The 18,407-nt window shown below is 48.0% G+C and overlaps 1 protein-coding gene across 2 annotated transcripts in view; it reads left to right on the top strand.

Annotated features, from left to right (window-relative positions):
* RASGRF1 (Ras protein specific guanine nucleotide releasing factor 1) overlaps nt 1-18,407 on the top strand; it is a 130,098-nt gene that overhangs the window by 40,203 nt on the left and 71,488 nt on the right. For both annotated transcript variants that reach the window (XM_008015697.3, XM_038010237.2), the window contains exons 5-8: nt 2,385-2,638; nt 14,452-14,531; nt 17,345-17,538; nt 18,161-18,270. In XM_008015697.3, coding sequence (XP_008013888.1) covers nt 2,385-2,638; nt 14,452-14,531; nt 17,345-17,538; nt 18,161-18,270 — 638 coding nt within the window. The remainder of the gene's footprint in view (nt 1-2,384; nt 2,639-14,451; nt 14,532-17,344; nt 17,539-18,160; nt 18,271-18,407) is intronic.

The raw sequence follows: 18,407 nt of genomic DNA, 5'->3' as shown, positions 1-18,407 counted from the left end.
GGAGGCTGAGGAAAGACAGTGGTGTGAACCCGGGAGGTGGAGCTTGCAGTGAGCCAAGATCGTGCCACTGCACTCCAGCCTGGGTGACAGAGTGAGACTCCATCTCAAAAAAAAAAGAAAACCAAGGTTCCACAAGAGGAAGGAGTGGGGAAAGCCAGGACAGAAGCCCAGGCCCGGGACTCTCAGCTGACCACTTTCCTCACGCTGTCATTCACCTTGCCAAGACCCCCAGGGCCACCTCTCTGCTGCCACTCCCTGGCATGTGACCCCCACTGCCATGTACACACCACCTCTCACAAGTACCTCCTGAGTCCCCAGCAGACCCAGCACAGTAGTCCAGCCTTTTTCGGACCTCACTGCTTTTACCCTATGAGAGTTCAGGAGGAACAGACATCTCAGAAGCTACCAGGGATCTGCCCAGTGGCCAGGTAGTGACATACCATGGGCCACCCTGTGGTGGTGTGGCAGAGGGAAGGAGCATGGGCTGTGTTTGTAGCTTGCCAGACTCAAGGCAGGGGAGCCTGACTCACCCTAAGAAAAACAGGTGAAACCACAGAATCCTATTTGTTGAGTGCATAAAAGGACCCCAATGCCATCCCTAGAAACTGCAAACTGGCATCCCATGGGCCAAGTTCAGCTTACCAGTGTGTTTGAGATTTTGAGATTTTCATCCCACTGGGCTTTTTTTTTGGTTTACATTTTTAAAAATTTGTTGCCAGTGCTTTAAAAGCTAAACACATCACACGAAAATCTGGATTTCTGGTTTCTTAAGAATAGAAATAGCTAACATTAATTAACTACTTTCTATGTGCCAGACATTATTTTAAGAGCTTTATGCAGATTAATTCTAAAATCCTCTGAGGTTTATTTATTATTTTCATTTTACATATGGGGAAGCTGAGACACAGAGAGACAAAGGAACTTGCCCAAGGTCACACAGCTAAGTATATACAGAGTAACATTCAAACCCTGGCGGCCAAGCTCCAGAGGCTATGCTGCTGGGACACGACATCTCCTTAAAAAGCAGAAAGTCCAGCAGCCCCAGGCCACCTCCTGCACATGACAGCAGCTGGCCCAGGCAAGAGGTGCCACCTTATGATATATCCCCCTACCCTACCCAGCCAGCTTCACGCACCTCTAGGAACTGCCAGGGCCCCACAGACACTGGGACTTGCCACCCGGGTCTGAGTCAAGTCCCATCTGGGCAGAGATGCCCTGACCCGTGTTCTCTGCTACAGTCCCAGTGAGCTTCCCAGTCCACCCCTGTATTTGGAGCATTCTGGTTGGAACATTTTGTTAAAGGCTAGCTGAAATCCACCTCCCATCACTCTATTTTCACCCTCCTGGAACCTCAGAGTAAGCCCCTCCCTCTTTGAGAAAGCCCTTCCTATCTTCAGAGTTAGCTCCTGGGGCTTGGGCAGGCCTCTTCACTCCACAGCACCCATCTCTAGCCAGCAGGTCTGCCCCTGGACAACTGTACCTGCTGTTTGGAGACAGTGGTCCTTTCAGTGGAGAATATTGTATGAGCACCTCTGCCTGGTCCCCAGTGGCTCATCCCAGCACCCTTCCTCCCAGTGTGGACTGTGAGCTTGCACACAGCTCAGAAGCCCTTGATTGGAAGCCTGTACAGCTTAAAACAACTCTCTGTGTGTATGTCAATCAAGGCTCTTTCCCGAGTTCTTGCCAACACGAGGCCACTCCAAGCAGCCCAGCTCCAAGGCAACTAAGTTAAGTGTTCATTTCCCTACTGAGTCAGGAGGAGAGGCTCCAGGCAGGCACCAGCACTCAGAAGCCGCTGATGAGGGCTAAGTATGAGTTAACTAATTTTCCATGTTCTGTTCAATTTGATAATCACCCTTCTATCCAGAAGAGCTTTAATTGAAACTTCTGGGCTTTCAGGCAAGTCATTAGACAAGACAAGGCATGACCCATGCCCAGCACAGCCCTGCAACCCTTTATCCTCAGGCGACCTCCCATTATGGAGACATGGAGCCACATTTTCCCTCCTCCAGCGAGTGCTTCCAAAGCAACCCAAGGGGTCTTGTTAAACTGCAGAGGTCTGGGGTGGGGCTTGAGAATCTGCATTTCCAATAAGCTCTTCAGAGATGCCAGTCCAATTTGTGGACCACACTTTCAGTCTAGCCATCATCTCTTTAGCCCCATTTTGCAGATGGGAAAATTGGCTCAGAGCAACCAAACAACTTGTCCTGCATCATGTGGGCAACAGAGCCAGGCCTGGTCTACATCTGAGCTCTTTTTGCTACATGGCCGGCATAGGAATAACAAAGCTTTGGTCCCTGCCCTTGGGGAGCTCACAACCTCGAAGGACAGGAGTGGTCCAGACTCCCTGACAGGAGCCTCTCCCCACTGGTCTTGCTGCCCAGGTGCAGAGCTTCCTGCGGGGCTGGCTGTGCCGGCGGAAGTGGAAGACCATCATCCAGGACTACATCCGGTCACCCCATGCCGACAGCATGCGCAAGAGGAACCAGGTGGTGTTCAGCATGCTGGAGGCTGAGGCTGAGTACGTGCAGCAGCTGCACATCCTTGTCAACAATTTCCTGCGCCCACTGCGGATGGCTGCCAGCTCCAAGAAGCCTCCCATCACACATGACGATGTCAGCAGCATCTTCCTGAACAGGTGAGCACCCCTAAAGGTTGACCAAGGCAGGAAGGAGACTAGTGAGCATTGGCTGCAGCTAAGCTTTGACACACTCTCTCATGTGTTTCCCACCAAGTGCAGATGAGGCCCAGAGAGGATGGAAGTGCCCAAGATCACGTGGCTAGAAACCACCAACCCCAACAATTGTGGGGTCTGGGGCAGGGGCACAAATGTAGGCTCACAAAGTATAGGTCTAAACCAGTGGGCCTCAACTGGGGCAGTTTTGCTCCCCAGGGAACACTTAGGAATGTTTGGAAACATTGTTGATTGTCACCACTTGAGGGAGGTTGCTGTTGGCATCCAATGATCTAACAGCCAGAGATGCTGTTAAATATCCTACAATATGCAGAACAGTCCCCCACCAACAAAGAATTATTCCAACTAAAATGTCAGTAGTGCCACAGTTAAGGAACCCTGGTTTAAATGTTCAAGAGTTATAAATCAAGCTACAAAACGTAAAATAAAATATTCTTCGACCTTGATGCCATCATAATGACCTGGAGGCCAGGTTGAAGCTTACAATTCTCAGGTGCCTTAGAGTTCTGCTGTGGACCACACTACCCACATGCCTTACAAAGAAGTCACTTCGCCCAGAAGGTGACCCTGGCATCAGTATGAGGCTTATAGTTCTTCAGAAGGCTGCACTGATGGCTGCTCTTCTGCTGTCAACTTCTTTTTAAAAGGAAATGGTTTAAATGAGCTTTCTGGTGGGTGATAAAATTGTATAAACTAGATAAAAACAACAAAAATGAAGACATACAAACAGCATGCTATTTACAATGGAATGTCATCTACTAATTAAAGTAAATCGTTATGTTCCCCTAGATGTTCATTCAACTACATTTCTTTTCAAATATTCAGCATTCAGTCCTTTTACTAATCTCAACCAGCCTTTTCTCCAAACCCTCTGCATGAATATTTGGGACCCAGAGCCACCTTCCCTGTGTCCTCCTCTTCCCCTTTCCCTAACAGTGTGATGTGCTGAGTTTGAGGGGACTGTGGAACACCCCAGGGTGGGGATGTATGAGGTTGTGAGTCAGACACGAGTCTGAGGCTCAGGTGAGAGATTGGGCTGAAGAAACTGAAAGTCATTGAAGTGGGACAGGTGACACCACAGATGTGGACAAGGCATCAGAATATGGGGGACAGAGAGAGAAGGAAAGAGAGAGAAGCAGGCAGGAGGAGAAAAATAGCTTTTGGCCTCATGAGACCTTTTCCAGACTGAATCACAGGGCCCCACAAGGTTGCTTTTTAATAGACATGTGGATCACAGTTCTTAGACATTCAATAAATGCTTTTTATGCATTGACTAAAACAACAACAACAACAAAAGAATTATGTGTGTGTGAAATCAGGTAACATTTAACCCAGAAACTCCAAGTGGGTTGTTTAGATTCAGTGACCTGGAATTTGAATGAAAAATGTGAAGAACATGTTCCTTGCTGAGCAAACCCTTGATAGCTCAGCTGACTTCACAGATTCTCAAACACAAGCCCATCTGTAGGTCTGGGTGGAGCCCGGGGGACTGCATTTCCAACAAGCTTGCAGGTGCTGCTGATGCTACTGGTCCCACATGGCACCAAAATGGGAGGCTTGAGATAAACAGAGGTGGCTGCCTGTGTTTATCTCCACCATGACTCCTTATTTGAGGTTTACTTCAGGAGGCAGTGGTGTAGTTCTATGTCGTTTGTACTTTGTTCGCATGTTAGGCCACCAATGCAAACTTTTGGTGACGATTTATCATCATCGCTAAGAGGCGTCCTTTTGTGTTTGTTACCTTTTCATAATTTTATTATACTCCACTGATTCATCTGAAATAGAATTCTTTTGACCTGGAATCTTTGATAGAGAATATTCATGCCAGCTCACAGCATTTGTTCAAAAGTTGTTCGGGAAAAAAAAAAAAATCACAACATGGTTTTATATTTTTATCTTCAAAGAACTGAATGGATCAGGTCAGATACCTATAATGGAGAACAAATGAGAAGGAGGAAAGGGGGGGATTTTGCCTTCTCATGAAGCTGATATTTTCAACAATGACCTCAAAAGGAAACATGATAGACTTCAAGATAGACCCAGAAACAAAACAGGGCAAGTGCCCTTCAGCAGGGCAAGTGGAAAGATTTACCCAAATCTGTTTTTCCCTTTCTCTTGTCAATACAAGGCAGTCCATAGGGTGGGGCCCCAGCAATGACTAGGGATGGAAGGAATGGGTTGGTAGCCAGCAGCCCCACCAAAGGCAAGGACACTCATCCACTCGCTCATTCAACAAACAAGCAACACAGAGTGCCTGGCTGCGTGCTGGGTTCACATATATAGAGTGAGCCATGTAAACCCCACCATCAAGTCGAATGATCCAGCAGATGTTTACCATGAAATGTGAGAACCACCAGAGTCTTCCTGGAGGAGGTGGTGTCTGAGCTTAGTCTTTAAGGACACAAGGAAGTTTACAGGAGAAGGAAGAGGAAAGAACTCTCCAGGTAGAGAGAACAGCATGTGCGAAGGCCCAAAGGTGAGAGTGGGACTTGATTCTGGAGGCAGGAAGGAGCCATCAGACATTTCAGGCAGAGAATGTCATGGTCAGGTCTGTTGCAGGAAGCTCAGCCCCTCTGCCATGTGGGGGGGGCACTCCTTGGGGAGAGTGGAAGATGGGAGGCTGGTAGAGAGGCTAAGTGAGCATGGAGGGACTCCAGGGCCTGAGCAGGCATGACTGCCCAGCACATGTTTGCATCCTGCCAGCAGAGGCAAATGTGCATCTGAGCACACTTCCCTGGTGCCTTGTAGGGGGCTGGGTAACTGAAGGCTGGTGGACCCAGAGGCAAAAGTTTGGAAGAGTAATGAGCTCCCCATCACAGTAAGAATTCAGAAGAGTAACCCTTTGTCAGAAACATCAAAGAGGCTTAGAAGTTTAATCAGATGCCCTTTAAGATCCTCCAGCTCTGAATAGTGACACTATGAATGTGATGCTTTCAGGACCTCCTGGGCAGTGTGCATGCCTGCCTAGAACAAAGACAAGTGGCATCCTCCACAGGCTTCAGCCTGAGAAGCTCCCTTACCCATCCCCATCTCCCCAGGTAACCACTTCTTCATCCCAAGGATGCTGCCCATTTCACCTTATTTACGATGGGCCCAAGGCCAACTGTTGCCTACCTTAGCAATTTTATTGATCTCAGGAAAAATAGCAGCAGCCTGATCAATTCTCAAGACCTCTAGAATATGGACTCTAGAGGTCATCAGAAAAGGCTGCCCCAGGAATGGTACCTGTCTCTTACAGGCACTAAAGGATCAAAGAAGAGACTTGGTGTAAAGTGTTTAGCACAGAGCCCAACATAGCCCAGGTGCTCCATAATAATGCACGGTGCAAGAAATCAAAATCAAATATAACATGGAAGGAACACTTCTGACTCATTTTACAAGTCAGCATTACCCTCATATCACAACCAAATACATCACAAGAAAACTACAGCCCAATATCCCTCATGTGCATATATACAAAATAGCAAAGTGAATGTAGCAATATATAAAAAGAGTAATACATCCTGACCAAGTGGGATCCATCCCAGAAATGCAAGGCTGGTTCAACATTGAAAATCCGTTAGTGTAATTTACTCTATTGTCTTCCTAGATTAAGTGAGAAGACCTGGTGGTTATATCAATAGCTGCAAGTCTGATGAGGCTGGTTCCTCTCCTCTACCCTGGTCCCTGTTCTCAAACATGTGCAAGCCAGAAATCTTTCCTTCCCCAGGGGTCAGGGTGGGAAGGAAGAGCTGGAACATGATGGACTCCAGACCATCCTTGCCTTATACATTGTCACTTGGGGACAGCACAAGCTTCACTATCTTAAACTCTATGATTTTTTGCAAACGTAAGGAACAGCTGGAATTATTTTTTTTGTGACCTTAAAACAGCCCCCACTCAGCGCTTTGCAGGATTGAAGTTTCTGGACTGCACTTCCCATACTACGGCAGTGCTTTATAGGACCTGCATTGTGCTGGGCTCTCTGCCAGCACTTGACCTGCATGCTTTCTGATCCTCAGAGGCACCCATGAGGCTGGAGCCAGGATCAGAGAGGTGGCAGGAAATGCTCAATAGCACACAGCGAGTGGGGCAGGCTGGGATTGTAACCTAGTTCTGTTTAATGGTAAGACCCCAGCTTCCCGCTGCTGCCTTGTTAAATAATGGGCTGGAATCCTCTCCAGGAACCCATTTTCCTTGCCCCCACTGCTAATGAGTGTGGGTCATTACAGCACAGGTCTGGGCATGCACCCTCTGTTGGAGAACTCCCCCTTGTGTGTGAGACCCACCTTTTCACTTGCTGTCCACGCTGTGGGGGCCGATCCAGGACGTGAACCTCGCCGCTCTCCTTGCCTCAGACCACAGCACAAAGGTCTGTGTGTCATAAGCCACGGTGGAGCTGCCAGCTCACTTGCTGCAAAGCTTTTCCATATGTAGCTGTCTCCTAGATTTGCTTTTAGGCTGAAATATACAGCCACATTAGAAACCTGATGCTAATTTGGTGATTGACTGAAGCTCATTTTAAAAGGTCCTTGGGAAGACAGAAGCCTCTCTCCAGCTTGGCAGATTCATCGAGGATGTTGCAGAGCTGGGGAGGGTGTTAACGGTCTACTTCTCAAATAGGGGGGAAAAGATCTTTGAACTAAACATTTGCAGCAGGCTTTGTTCAGTCAAGACAATAAGCTTAGAGACTGGCTATTTCCCTTTAATAAAAACCATGCCCAGCGCCGTGTGCTGGGAACCACAGGTGTTGCCCATGACAAGAGGCATCCTGTCCTGGTGACAGATGGTTTATATCTTGCTTCCTGCGCTGACTGATTGGCAGTGGCTGCCTGGAGCCCTGAGTTGAGGGAATGATGAGGCTCAGCAGGAGAGCATGCCACAATCAATTCATCCTGTCTGCATGGGCTGGAGGGTGACGAGGGGCAGGCCCGGAACCCATGATGCAATGCAACAGGCAGGGTGTGGGGGCAAGAGTGAAGGGGCCTGATTTTGTCCTGCTCCTGCCCAGCCCTATCTGCCTTGGACTGGCCTTGGGTACGTCATGCCCCTTTCTGGGCTCAGGAAGTGAACCAGGCAAAATGAACTTGTCCTGCAGTTAGGCCACTTCTCTTGCTGGAACGTTCTTCCCACCCTACTCTCCTTCCGACAGCAATCCTACTCTTTCTTCATGTCTTTCCTTGGTTGCCATGTCCCTGACCACCCCCATGCCCCTTGCCACCATTGGTTTATGTGCTTTGGTCGTGCTGTCCCAGAGCCCCTATGCTTCTCTTTGCTGCATGCATCACACTTAAATAAAGATTTCTTTTTGTGTTTAGGTCTCTCACTATATTAACTGTTCAATGTGAGTGGGGACAGGGCCATAGATTACAGCTGCTCCAGCTGTGCACTGAACAGTTCTAGGGGCACCGTTCATGTTGCACAGGGGTGGGTGAACTTTCTTCTGTAAAGAGTCAGTTAGCAAATGTTTTAGACTTTGTGAGACATACCATTTCTGTTACAACTAAGCAGTCACAGATAATCCAAAAACAAATGAATGTGGCTATATTACCGTAAAACTTTTCTTTTGTTTTCAACCATTTAAAAATGGAAAAATTATTCTAAGCTCTCAGACCATACAGAAACAGTAGCTATGCTAGATTTGGCCCATGGGCTATAGTTTGCCAACCCCTGACATACACTAGGCTGTGAATGGTGCCCACTAGAACTATGCATCTAGCAGCCTTGATGGGGACTATTTCTGTTTTTATGATTGCTGAAGTTAGACACAGGGAGACCATTGTCTGAGCAAGTGCTTGACACCTAGTAGGTACTCAATAACTATATATTGAATGAGTGAATGAAACCCTAGTTCTGCAAGATGTTATTAGGTGTTCCACCTTCAAGGGGTCATGTAGATTTGAGAAAGGTGCATGGTATAATCCCCTTAGAGAGTCACAATGAACTTGGCATTTTAAAAGAATCAATCATTTTTATTTAAACTGTTACAGAACATTGGATAAAAGTAGAAAACTTCCCAATTTTTTTTTACCAAAACTTAGTCTTAAAAATAGCACATTTATGTGTGTGCAGACACTCTCTCTCTCTCTCTCTCTCTCACTCTCGCTCTGATAAATAGAAGAGCTATGCCAACAAAGGGGGTGGTGAGAGCAAAGGGAATGGCCTGTGCAAAGGCCTTAAGGCAGAAGAAAGCAAATCCAGGGAACAGAAGGCCAGAGTGGTGAGAGGGCATAGGGAAGAGGGAGTAGCCCATGAGACAGACAGAGGCAGTTCCTACAGGGGGCTGAAGGCCAAGTTAAGGCCACTCCCCCGATTGGATTCAATTTTTAAGAGATGAATCCACTGTGTGGAGAATGGGTGGACCAGGAGCAAGAGTGGAAGCAAAAGACCAGTTAGGGGCCCACTGACAATGGTCTAGGCAGAGGTGACAGGAATGGCAGATGCAACAGACAGGAGACAGCAGAATCAGCAACTTTGATGGAGTAGATATGGGGTGAAGGGGGAAGAGGTGATAGGGGATTCCTAGGTTCTGTCTGAGAGCCTGGTGGGAAGGGCTGCTATTTAATGAGAAGAGAAGGAGGAGAAGCAGCTCTGTGGGGCAGACCCAAGGTCAGGGTCAATGGAAAAAAAAAAAAACAACCTCCTAAAAACTATTAGGAGTTCATGTTGTTAAAATATAAGCAAAATCAGGCTGGACACAGTGCCTCATGCCTCTAATCCCAGCACTTTCGAGGCAGAAGGATTGCTTTAACCAGGAATTCAAGACCAGCGCAGGCAACATAGGGAGATCTCATCTCTACAGAAAACTTAAAATTAGAAGGTCATGGTGGCACACACCTGTAGTCCCAGCTTCTCAGGAAGCTAAGATGGGAAGATCGCTTGAGCCCAGGAGGCCGAGGCTACAGTGAGCTGAGATCACACCACCATACCCCAGTCTGGGGGACAGAGCAAGACCCTGTCTCAAAAAAAAAGAAAAATCAGTAACTTTTCCCTATATCTACAGAAACCACTTAGAAAATATACTATGAGAAATAGCAACAAGAACATAAAATATCTAGGAATAAACACAGTATCTATGTGATGAGGCATCAACAAAGACATAGTAGAGAGACGCACCAGCATCCTGGACAAAAAGATGTGTGTTGTGCCAGGCGCAGTGGCTCATGCCTGTAATCCCAGCACTTTGGGAGGCTGAGGTGGGTGGATCACGAGGTCAGGAGATCGAGACTATACTGGCTAACACGGTGAAACTGCATTTCTACTAAAAAATACAAAAATTAGCCAGGCATGGTGGCGCGTGCCTGTAGTTCCAGCTACTAGGGAGACTGAGGCAGGAGAATGGCATGAACCCGGGAGGTGGAGCTTGTAGTGAGCCGAGATCACACCAGTGCACTCCAGCCTGGGTGACAGAGCGAGACTCCGTCTCGAAAAAAAAAGAAAGGATGTGTGTCGTAAAGATGTCATTTCACCCAGAATATTCTGTAAATTTAATGTGATGCCAATCAAAGTGCAGCCTAGCAAAATGATTTTAACATTCAGTTGGAGGAATAAATGCATACAGACAGATAATATTCTTAAAAAACAACGAAAGAATTTCCTACCTGTAATTTAAATATATTATAAAGGCTTATAAATATACTAAGTAATAAAAACAACCTAAGACTAATACAAGATCAACAAAATAAAATAGAAAGTCCAGAAAGAGACTTACGCATATATTAGAATTTTTTTTTTTTTTTTGAGACAGGGTCTCACTCTGTTGCCCAGGCTGGAGTGCAGTGATGTGATCTTGGCTCACTGCCAACCTCTGCCTCCTGGGCTCAAGCCATCCTCTCAACCTCCTGAGTAGCTGGGACCACCAGTGTGCACCACCATGCCTGGCTAAGTTTTTTATTTTTTGTAGAGACGGAGTCTCCCTATAGTGCCCAGACTCAAGAGATCCACCTGCCTCAGCCTCCCAAAGTGCTGAGATTACAGGCGTGAGCCACCTCGCCTGGCAAGAATTTGGTAACTATGAAAAACCAGCCTAGTAAATAGCTGGTATATTTGATTAACAGAATTGACAATTGGCTAACCAAACTGAGAGAAAGGCTATGTCTATCTCCCTTATTCATATCATACACCAAAGCAAACAATAATTAAGTATTTACATGTAAAAATGAAACAATAAAATAATATATACATGAGTATGTAAGCAGTCTGGGAGTGGGGAAAGATATGATTCCCCAAGCCAACCAGAAAGAAAATGGTCCATCTTACAAGGAAAAATGGAAAAACTGCAGAATAATACCAGACACAAAATTAACAGGCAAATAGCTGAGCAAAGATGTTGACAACATAGATGTCAGACTATACACTTAATATAGTTATTTAAAATTAATGAGAGAAAAGGTTAATAAGAGAAAAAATAGCAATGACCATGACTAGGCAATTTTTTAAAAAGAAATACAAATGGCCAATATATAAGAAAAGTGTTCAAACAACCCATTAATAATTTGATTTTTTTAAGTAAATCAAGTCAAAATGAGATAATATTTTTAGTTGGCTGGACAATGATAGTAATTTCTGAGTAGTAGGATTACAAGTTAAATTCTTTAAATTTAACCTTAGAAATGGAGGCTTCATCAACTGTATTTTTATAATTCTAGCTTATGATGTTCCTGATATGCTGCTGCACAGGCATGTGCAGTATTGGGATATAAGAAGGTTCATTTTCTCCCTGGTCCATCCTGAACAATTGTCTGCTGTGCTGAAGCTGTCTGAGAATGGCAATCCTAAGTCTTGCCATGGCAGTACTCAGGGTTATCTAAAAGGATCTAGACACATGTCAAGATCCTATCTATCAGGGGTCCCCAACCCCCAGGCCACAGACTAACACTGGTCTGTAGCCTGTTAGAATCTGGACCCCACAGCAGGAGGTGAACAGTGGGTGAGCGAGCAAAGATTCATCTGTATTTATAGCCACTCCCCATTGCTCACATTACCACCTGAGCTCCACGTCCTGTCAGATCAGTGGCAGCATTAGATTCTCATAGGAGCACAAACCCTATCATGAACTGCACATGTGAGGGATCTAGGTTGCATGCTCCTTATGACAATCTAATGCCTGATGATCTGTGACTGTCTCCCATCACCCCCAGATGGGACCGCCTAGTTGCAGGAAAACAAACTCAGGGCTCCCATTGATTCTACATTATGGTGACTTGCATAATTATTTCATTATATATTACAATGTAATAATAAAAGATATAAGCCAGGCATGGTGGCTCACGCCTGTAATCCCAGCACATTGGGAGGCCAAGGCAGATGGATCACCTGAGGTCAGGAGTTTGAGACCAGCCTGGCCAATATGGTGAAACCCCGTCTCTACTAAAAATACAAAAATTAACCCAGCATGCGCACCTGTAATCCCAGCCACTCGGGAGACTGAGACAGGAGAATCTCTTGAACCCAGAAGGAGGAGACTGCAGTGAGCCGAGATCACGCCATTGCACTGCAGCCTGGGCGACAGAGCAAGACTCTGCCTCAAAAATATAATAATAATAATAGAAATAAAGTGCACAATAAATGTAATGCACTTGAATCACCCTGAAACCATCCCTCCACCACACTGCCCCCACCCCACCATCTGTCTGTGAAAAGATTGTCTTCCACAAAACCAGTCCCTGGTGCCAAAAAGATTGGGGATGGCTGCCAAATATGGCTCCCTCAAGAACCCCTGAAAGTCCCCTGACCTGACCTCCTTGCCTCCCACCTCAAGTCAGACATTCTTCCCCCTCTGCACTCTCACGCAACCCTGGGTCGGTCTCTTGCTATTGGCCATTTTGAAGGGTCTTCACATGTGGACTCCCAAAGTTCTTAAAATTGGAACATTTATCCATTCAACAAACTCATTTGAGGGTCAGAGCCAGACAGAAACCAGGCTTACCAAGGATCATAAGATGTCGCCATACCTGGAGGGACCCTTTCTCTGGGAACTTTAGGGAGATAACAGATAATTCACAATACTAGTGGGATCCACACTCAGAAGTGAGAACTCAGAGTCTTCTCTGCTTGGATTTTTAAGTTCGCATTGGTTTCAGTCTTGCTCAGTTTTCCTTTCCTTCTACATATTCTGTGGAATGCAGTTGCTAGTTTCACCCTTTAGCCTAGAGGTATTGTGTTCTGTTCTGTTCTCTCTCCCTGACTTTCTTCCTCTCTCCCTCTCTTACCTCCCTCACCCCTTCCTCTCTCTTGCTCTCTCTCTCACATCCTCTTTCTCCCCACCCTACCTGTTTATCTGCAAAGCAGGCATGCGCAGGACATTTCACATCCCTCTGGGGTCCTGAGCCTCTAACCTCTGAGCCCCCTCCATCCACTGGCCCCTGTGCCCTGCCCCACACCTCCTCGAAGCTGGAGCATCTCTGTGCTCACCAGATGTCTTCCACCCTCTGCTCTCATTGTTCTAAGACAATGAGATGGAGGAGGGCTGCCTCAGAGCACAAACCGCTGGGAGAAGGGCCAGCATCCCAAGGTGGGAAACACCAGGTACCTCAAATAGCCAAACAAAGCCCTGGAGAAACAGAGGCGGGAGGGAGCCCAGAGCACACTGTGGAGAATGCTGCCAAAGACAGACAGGAGAACATTCCAGGGAGAGATAGGGGCCTGCCCAAAGGCTCAGGGCTCTCTCTGACTCCTGAGGTACTCACTTTCTCTCTCTGGGCCTCAGTTTTCCTATCCATAAATGGAGTGTACCGCAAAGAGCCTAGAGGGAATCTGGGGGAAACCCCCAGGTCTCCAAGGTGGTAGGAGCTAAGGAGTAGGGGAGAAATGGTTGGGCAGGAAGGAATGGGGGTGCCTTCAGGAAGCAGCAGAAGCTGCCTCTCTCTGGTGTTCTCTCAGTCCTCACAGCTTGTCCTGGGAGAGGAGATGCCCGGACTGTGTTCTGGGACCAGCTGCTTTGGGAGCAGTGGGTGGAAAACGGGTTGCGGGGAAGGCCCAGCAAATGTGGCTGTCTGTATCCAGCCCGCTAAGCTGCCAATGAGAATACGAGTTCAGCATGTTATATGGCAACAAAACAGAGGCTTTGCAAGCAGCAAGACTCTGGGTCTTTTGACTTCTCTGACTTTGATTCCAAAAAGCGGGGGCAGTTACTGGGTGTTGGGGACCTAGCGTTTGCTGAGCGTCTCCTGTGCACTGGGCACTCAAATGGTCCCATGGCTTCCAGGGGCTTCCTCATTTCACCTTCGTGTTTTACACAGAAGGACTCAAGGCTGGGAGACCTTAGGTAACTTATTCATGATCTCACAGCTGGGAAGGGGCATTGGGCAGATTTCAGCCCCTCTCTGTGCTAATCTCAAACTCTGGCTCTTCTGTTGATCCGTGGCTTTTACCCGTGTTCGCCAGAGCCCTGGTTTCCTCCAAGATACCTTGGGGGAGGGGGTGTGGAGCCCAGCAGGCCAGGACTTGAGGAGACAGAGGCCACTGGCCAGAGCAGCTCCCTGCCCTCTGCTGGCCCATGGATATGCCACCCCATGCATAGACGAGCCTGGGCTTGATTTAATGCTCTGCTGTCACCATCTGGAAATGCTTAGTAATTCTTTAACCAGGGGCCTGCATTCTCATTTAGCACCAGGTCCCCCAGATTATAGCATTCATCCTGCCGATGCAGTTTTCACATAAGGTCTCACATGAGAAAAGGGTTTGCTGCTGAAGTCGCGCAGGAGGTTTGGGGACAGTCACCTCTGGAGGAGCAGGAAGTCCCTGGGGCAGAGGTGACCCTGTGCTTTCTCTTTCAGTGAAACCATCATGTTTTTACATCAAATCTTTTACCAAGGCCTGAAGGCCCGCATCTCCAGCTGGCCCACGCTGGTCCTGGGTGAGTAGTCAACCCTCACTGAGGCCCCCAGAGAAATCCCCCTCCAGGGGCCACCCCAAAAGGCTGCGGCAGTTTTGTCCTTCTAGAGCATAATAGAGTGTCACTTTTTAAAACCCACAGAATCCCTCAGAGGGGGCAGAAGAGAAAAGACAAGTTGGCAAATCTTGTATTTCTAAGAGGAAATGATATATTTTTAGTTTCCTATCCACTTTCCCCTTTTATAAAGAATGTATACACATCCATTTCAGAAAAATTGAGAACCCATAAAAGTAGAAAATGTTTAAAAATATCAAGCATAGTTCTGCTTCCCAAAGATAACCACTATAAACACTTTGGTGTGTTTTCTTCCAATTTTTTTCTATGCATAGATCTTGGGTTTTTTTCCACTTTACATAATTGCAAACATACTGAATATAGAATTTGTATCTTGCTGTGTGTTGTTTTTTTTTTCTTTTACTTAGCATTATCCCATAAGCATTTTCTCATGCCAAAAGCATGCTTTTTGATCACTGTGTAATACTCCAGTACCCATGAAGGCACTGTCATTTATCTAACTCTCTGCTATGGTTGGCTCTTAGAATTGTTCCAATTTTTTGTTATTAGAAATAATCATCTCTTCATAAGAAATTTTCTTCATGTTAGAGATCATTTCCTTGAGATAGGTTTCCAATTAGCAGAATTGCTAAAACAAAGAACCCAAAAATGTGAAAGGCTCTTGCTTCATACATATTGTCCCATTGTTCTCCAAGATGGCTGCACTGCCCTAAGCTCCACAAGCAACAGACAGAAGAACCTCCTGCATCTCACCCTCAACCTGCACTAAGTGTCTTTCTTTTTTTTCACTTTCTTAATGTGGTAGATAAAGGTGAGTGTTGGTGTCACCTCCACGATGGAAGCAAAGAAAATGGCTTAGGGAAGTAAAGGGATAGCAAAGGCTTAGGGAAGTAAAGGGATAGCAAAGGCTGCATAGGTGGAGGGCACAGAGCAGGCCCAGGCCTGGCTCTCCAGAGCTCCCCTGCCCTCAGCTTCCCAGGGGGAAGTAGACACTATTATTTTTCTCAAGTCAAAGACCCGTGCTTTTCTCTAAGGTCAAATAAGAAGTGTCCTTAGAAAGATGGGGTCCTCATCTTCTGCAATTGCATTGTTGAAGATATTGTCCATCAGCAAGCTACTAATGGACACCCATCACATGAGCTACCATTTAGAGTTGATTACCAGGAAACCATGTTTCCTTTCTTAAATGGGGCTTACAAGAAGATGTTTTGGCCAGGCGTGGTGACTCACACCTTTAATCCCAGCACTGTGGGAGGCTGAGGCAGGCCGATCGCCTGAGGTCAGGAGGTGAAGCCCAGCCTGGCCAACATGGTGAAACCCTGTCTCTACTAGAATTACAAAAATTAGCCAGGTATGGTGGCATACACCTGTAGTCCCAGCTACGTGGGAGGCTGAGGCAGGAGAATTGCTTGAACCCAGGAGGCGGAGGTTACGGTGAGCCAAGATCTCATCATTGCACTCCACTCCAGCCTGGGCGACAGAACGAGACTCTATCTCAAAAAAATGAAGAGGAAGAAGAAGAAGATGTTTCAAGGCCAGGCACAGTGGCTCACGCCTGTAATCTCACCACTTTTGGAGGCCAGGGCAGGCAGATCACTTGAGGTCAGGAGTTCAAGACCATCCTGGTCAACGTGGTAAAATTCTATCTCTACAAAAAACACAAAAATTCAAAAATTATCTGGGCGTGGTGGTGCACACCAGTAGTCCCAGCTACTTGGGAGGCTGAGGTGGGAGAATCACTTGAACGTGGGAGGCAGAGATTACAGTGAACTGAGACTGCATCACTGCACTCCAGCCTGGGCAACAGAGCAAGATTCCATCAAATAAATAAATAAATAAATAAATAAATAAATAAATAAATAGAAGATGTTTCACGTGACTCCATCCCAGTCTATCAAATGTTGAAGGACAGATTTGGGGAAATTGGTTGGGACTTAGGGGCACTGAAAGGAAAGTTATATGCCCAGGAAGCTCGAGACAGAACTATAGCCAGAAAGGGCCCCACCTGGTGAACTAGATAGTGCTGAGCGTGGAAGGACTGCTGGGACAATGACAGATGAACAAAGGAGCAGAGACTCGTGTGTCATATGGTAGGAAAACCCCTGAAAACGGGGGGTCAGGAGACCCAGCTCCAGGCTGGCTGCTGACTTGCCCTGTGACCTCAGATAGGCCACTTCTGTCCCAGGATGGAGACTCCAGGAGGGAGGGAGGCCTCCTGGGGAGTGTCCTAGGCCATAGCACCATAGGGCATGGGGGCAGGCAGAGGGAGGATCTGGGCGGCATTCCAGCTGCAACAGAACCTCAGCCGACCCCACAGGAAGCTATGGAGAAGGGTGACCTTACACTAATGTCCTGAATGGAAGCGGGAGGACAGACCAGGCAAGGCAGCTTCCTCCAGTTGAGAGCAATGCCTGGAGAGGGACCCAGCTGAGAGTCACTGGCCACCAGCACTCCTGGCAGCTGGGGGGATCCAGATGGCACCCCACAGTGCCCACTCTACCTCCTCTCTCTGACACTCCCATCACAAGTGTCTCTAAGAGTCTGTGATTCTAATGTGGTCCCAATGACGGAGGCCCACCTACTGGCACTGGACAGGGCGGTGGTCCTGGAGTCATCCCCAAGAGCAGAGATGTCTCTGGGGTGAGGAACTTGAACCTGGCCCCTGGCCTCTCTGGGTGTAGCTGGGGGAGCCAAGGTCCTAGGGGATTCTGTCCCCACCAAGCTGCCCTGGCCACCCACTGACTGCCTCATCCTTCCAGCTGACCTGTTTGACATCCTGCTGCCCATGCTCAACATCTACCAAGAGTTTGTCCGCAACCACCAGTATAGCCTGCAGATCCTGGCCCACTGCAAGCAGAACCGTGACTTTGACAAGCTGCTGAAGCACTACGAGGCCAAGCCTGACTGCGAGGAGAGGACGCTGGAGACCTTCCTCACCTACCCCATGTTCCAGGTGGCGTCTGGCCCTGCCTGGGTGGGGGAGAGTCAGGGAGGCAGGCATGGGGGAGGGACCATGGCAGGCAGAGGGGCTCAGTGTTTAACATGCCCCAGCTCTGGGTTGCCAGAGGGGGTGGGGGAGGTGGTTAGGGCCAGCAGCAGACAATGCTGGGTGCAGGGCAAGCTGACTGTGGGCCTGTCCACCCCACCTTTCTCTCCTGGCTCCTGAGCACCCCACACCACCCTCAACCAGAGCAGAGCCCTAGACAAGACCCTGGAAGAGCCTCCAAGTTAGAGTCTGTGACCAAAGGGCAGCCTATCTCCTTCCTCAGTTCTGCTCATGGAAGTCCTCTGGGCTAAAAACCATTCTCTCTCTCTCCCACCACCCCCCTTCATACTCTCTCTCTCTCCCCCCGCACCTGTGCCCTATGCTCATGTGCTCTCTCTCTCTCTCCCTCTCTCCCCCACCCTCGCCACCTCTTTCCTTCTCTCCCTCTCCCTCTCCCTCTTTCTTTTTCTCTCTTGCTCACTCCCTGTCTGACCCTGCCTTGCTCCCCGGCCCTACTTCCCTGGCCCTACTTCCCCGGCCCTACTTCCCTGGCTCTTTCTCCACCCTCACCTCTCCCACCTGCCCGCAGATCCCCAGGTACATATTGACCCTCCACGAGCTCCTGGCCCACACACCTCATGAGCACGTTGAGCGCAACAGCCTGGACTACGCCAAGTCCAAACTGGAGGAGCTGTCCAGGTGAGGCCTGGCTCTTCGTGCACCAGACCGGCAGATGGGGCAGGGCTGAGGACGCCCCTCACCAGGAGTTCGCTGAACCCCTGACAAAGCTCGAGTTCAGATGGGGATTGTAAGGGAGGGGCACAGCTTGCCACAGC

Source organism: Chlorocebus sabaeus, chromosome 26 (assembly GCF_047675955.1).
Source record: "Chlorocebus sabaeus isolate Y175 chromosome 26, mChlSab1.0.hap1, whole genome shotgun sequence".
Classification (NCBI taxonomy): Eukaryota; Metazoa; Chordata; class Mammalia; order Primates; family Cercopithecidae; genus Chlorocebus; species Chlorocebus sabaeus.
Note: the sequence above shows the minus strand (reverse complement) of the source record. Positions and strands in the feature narration are given on the sequence as shown.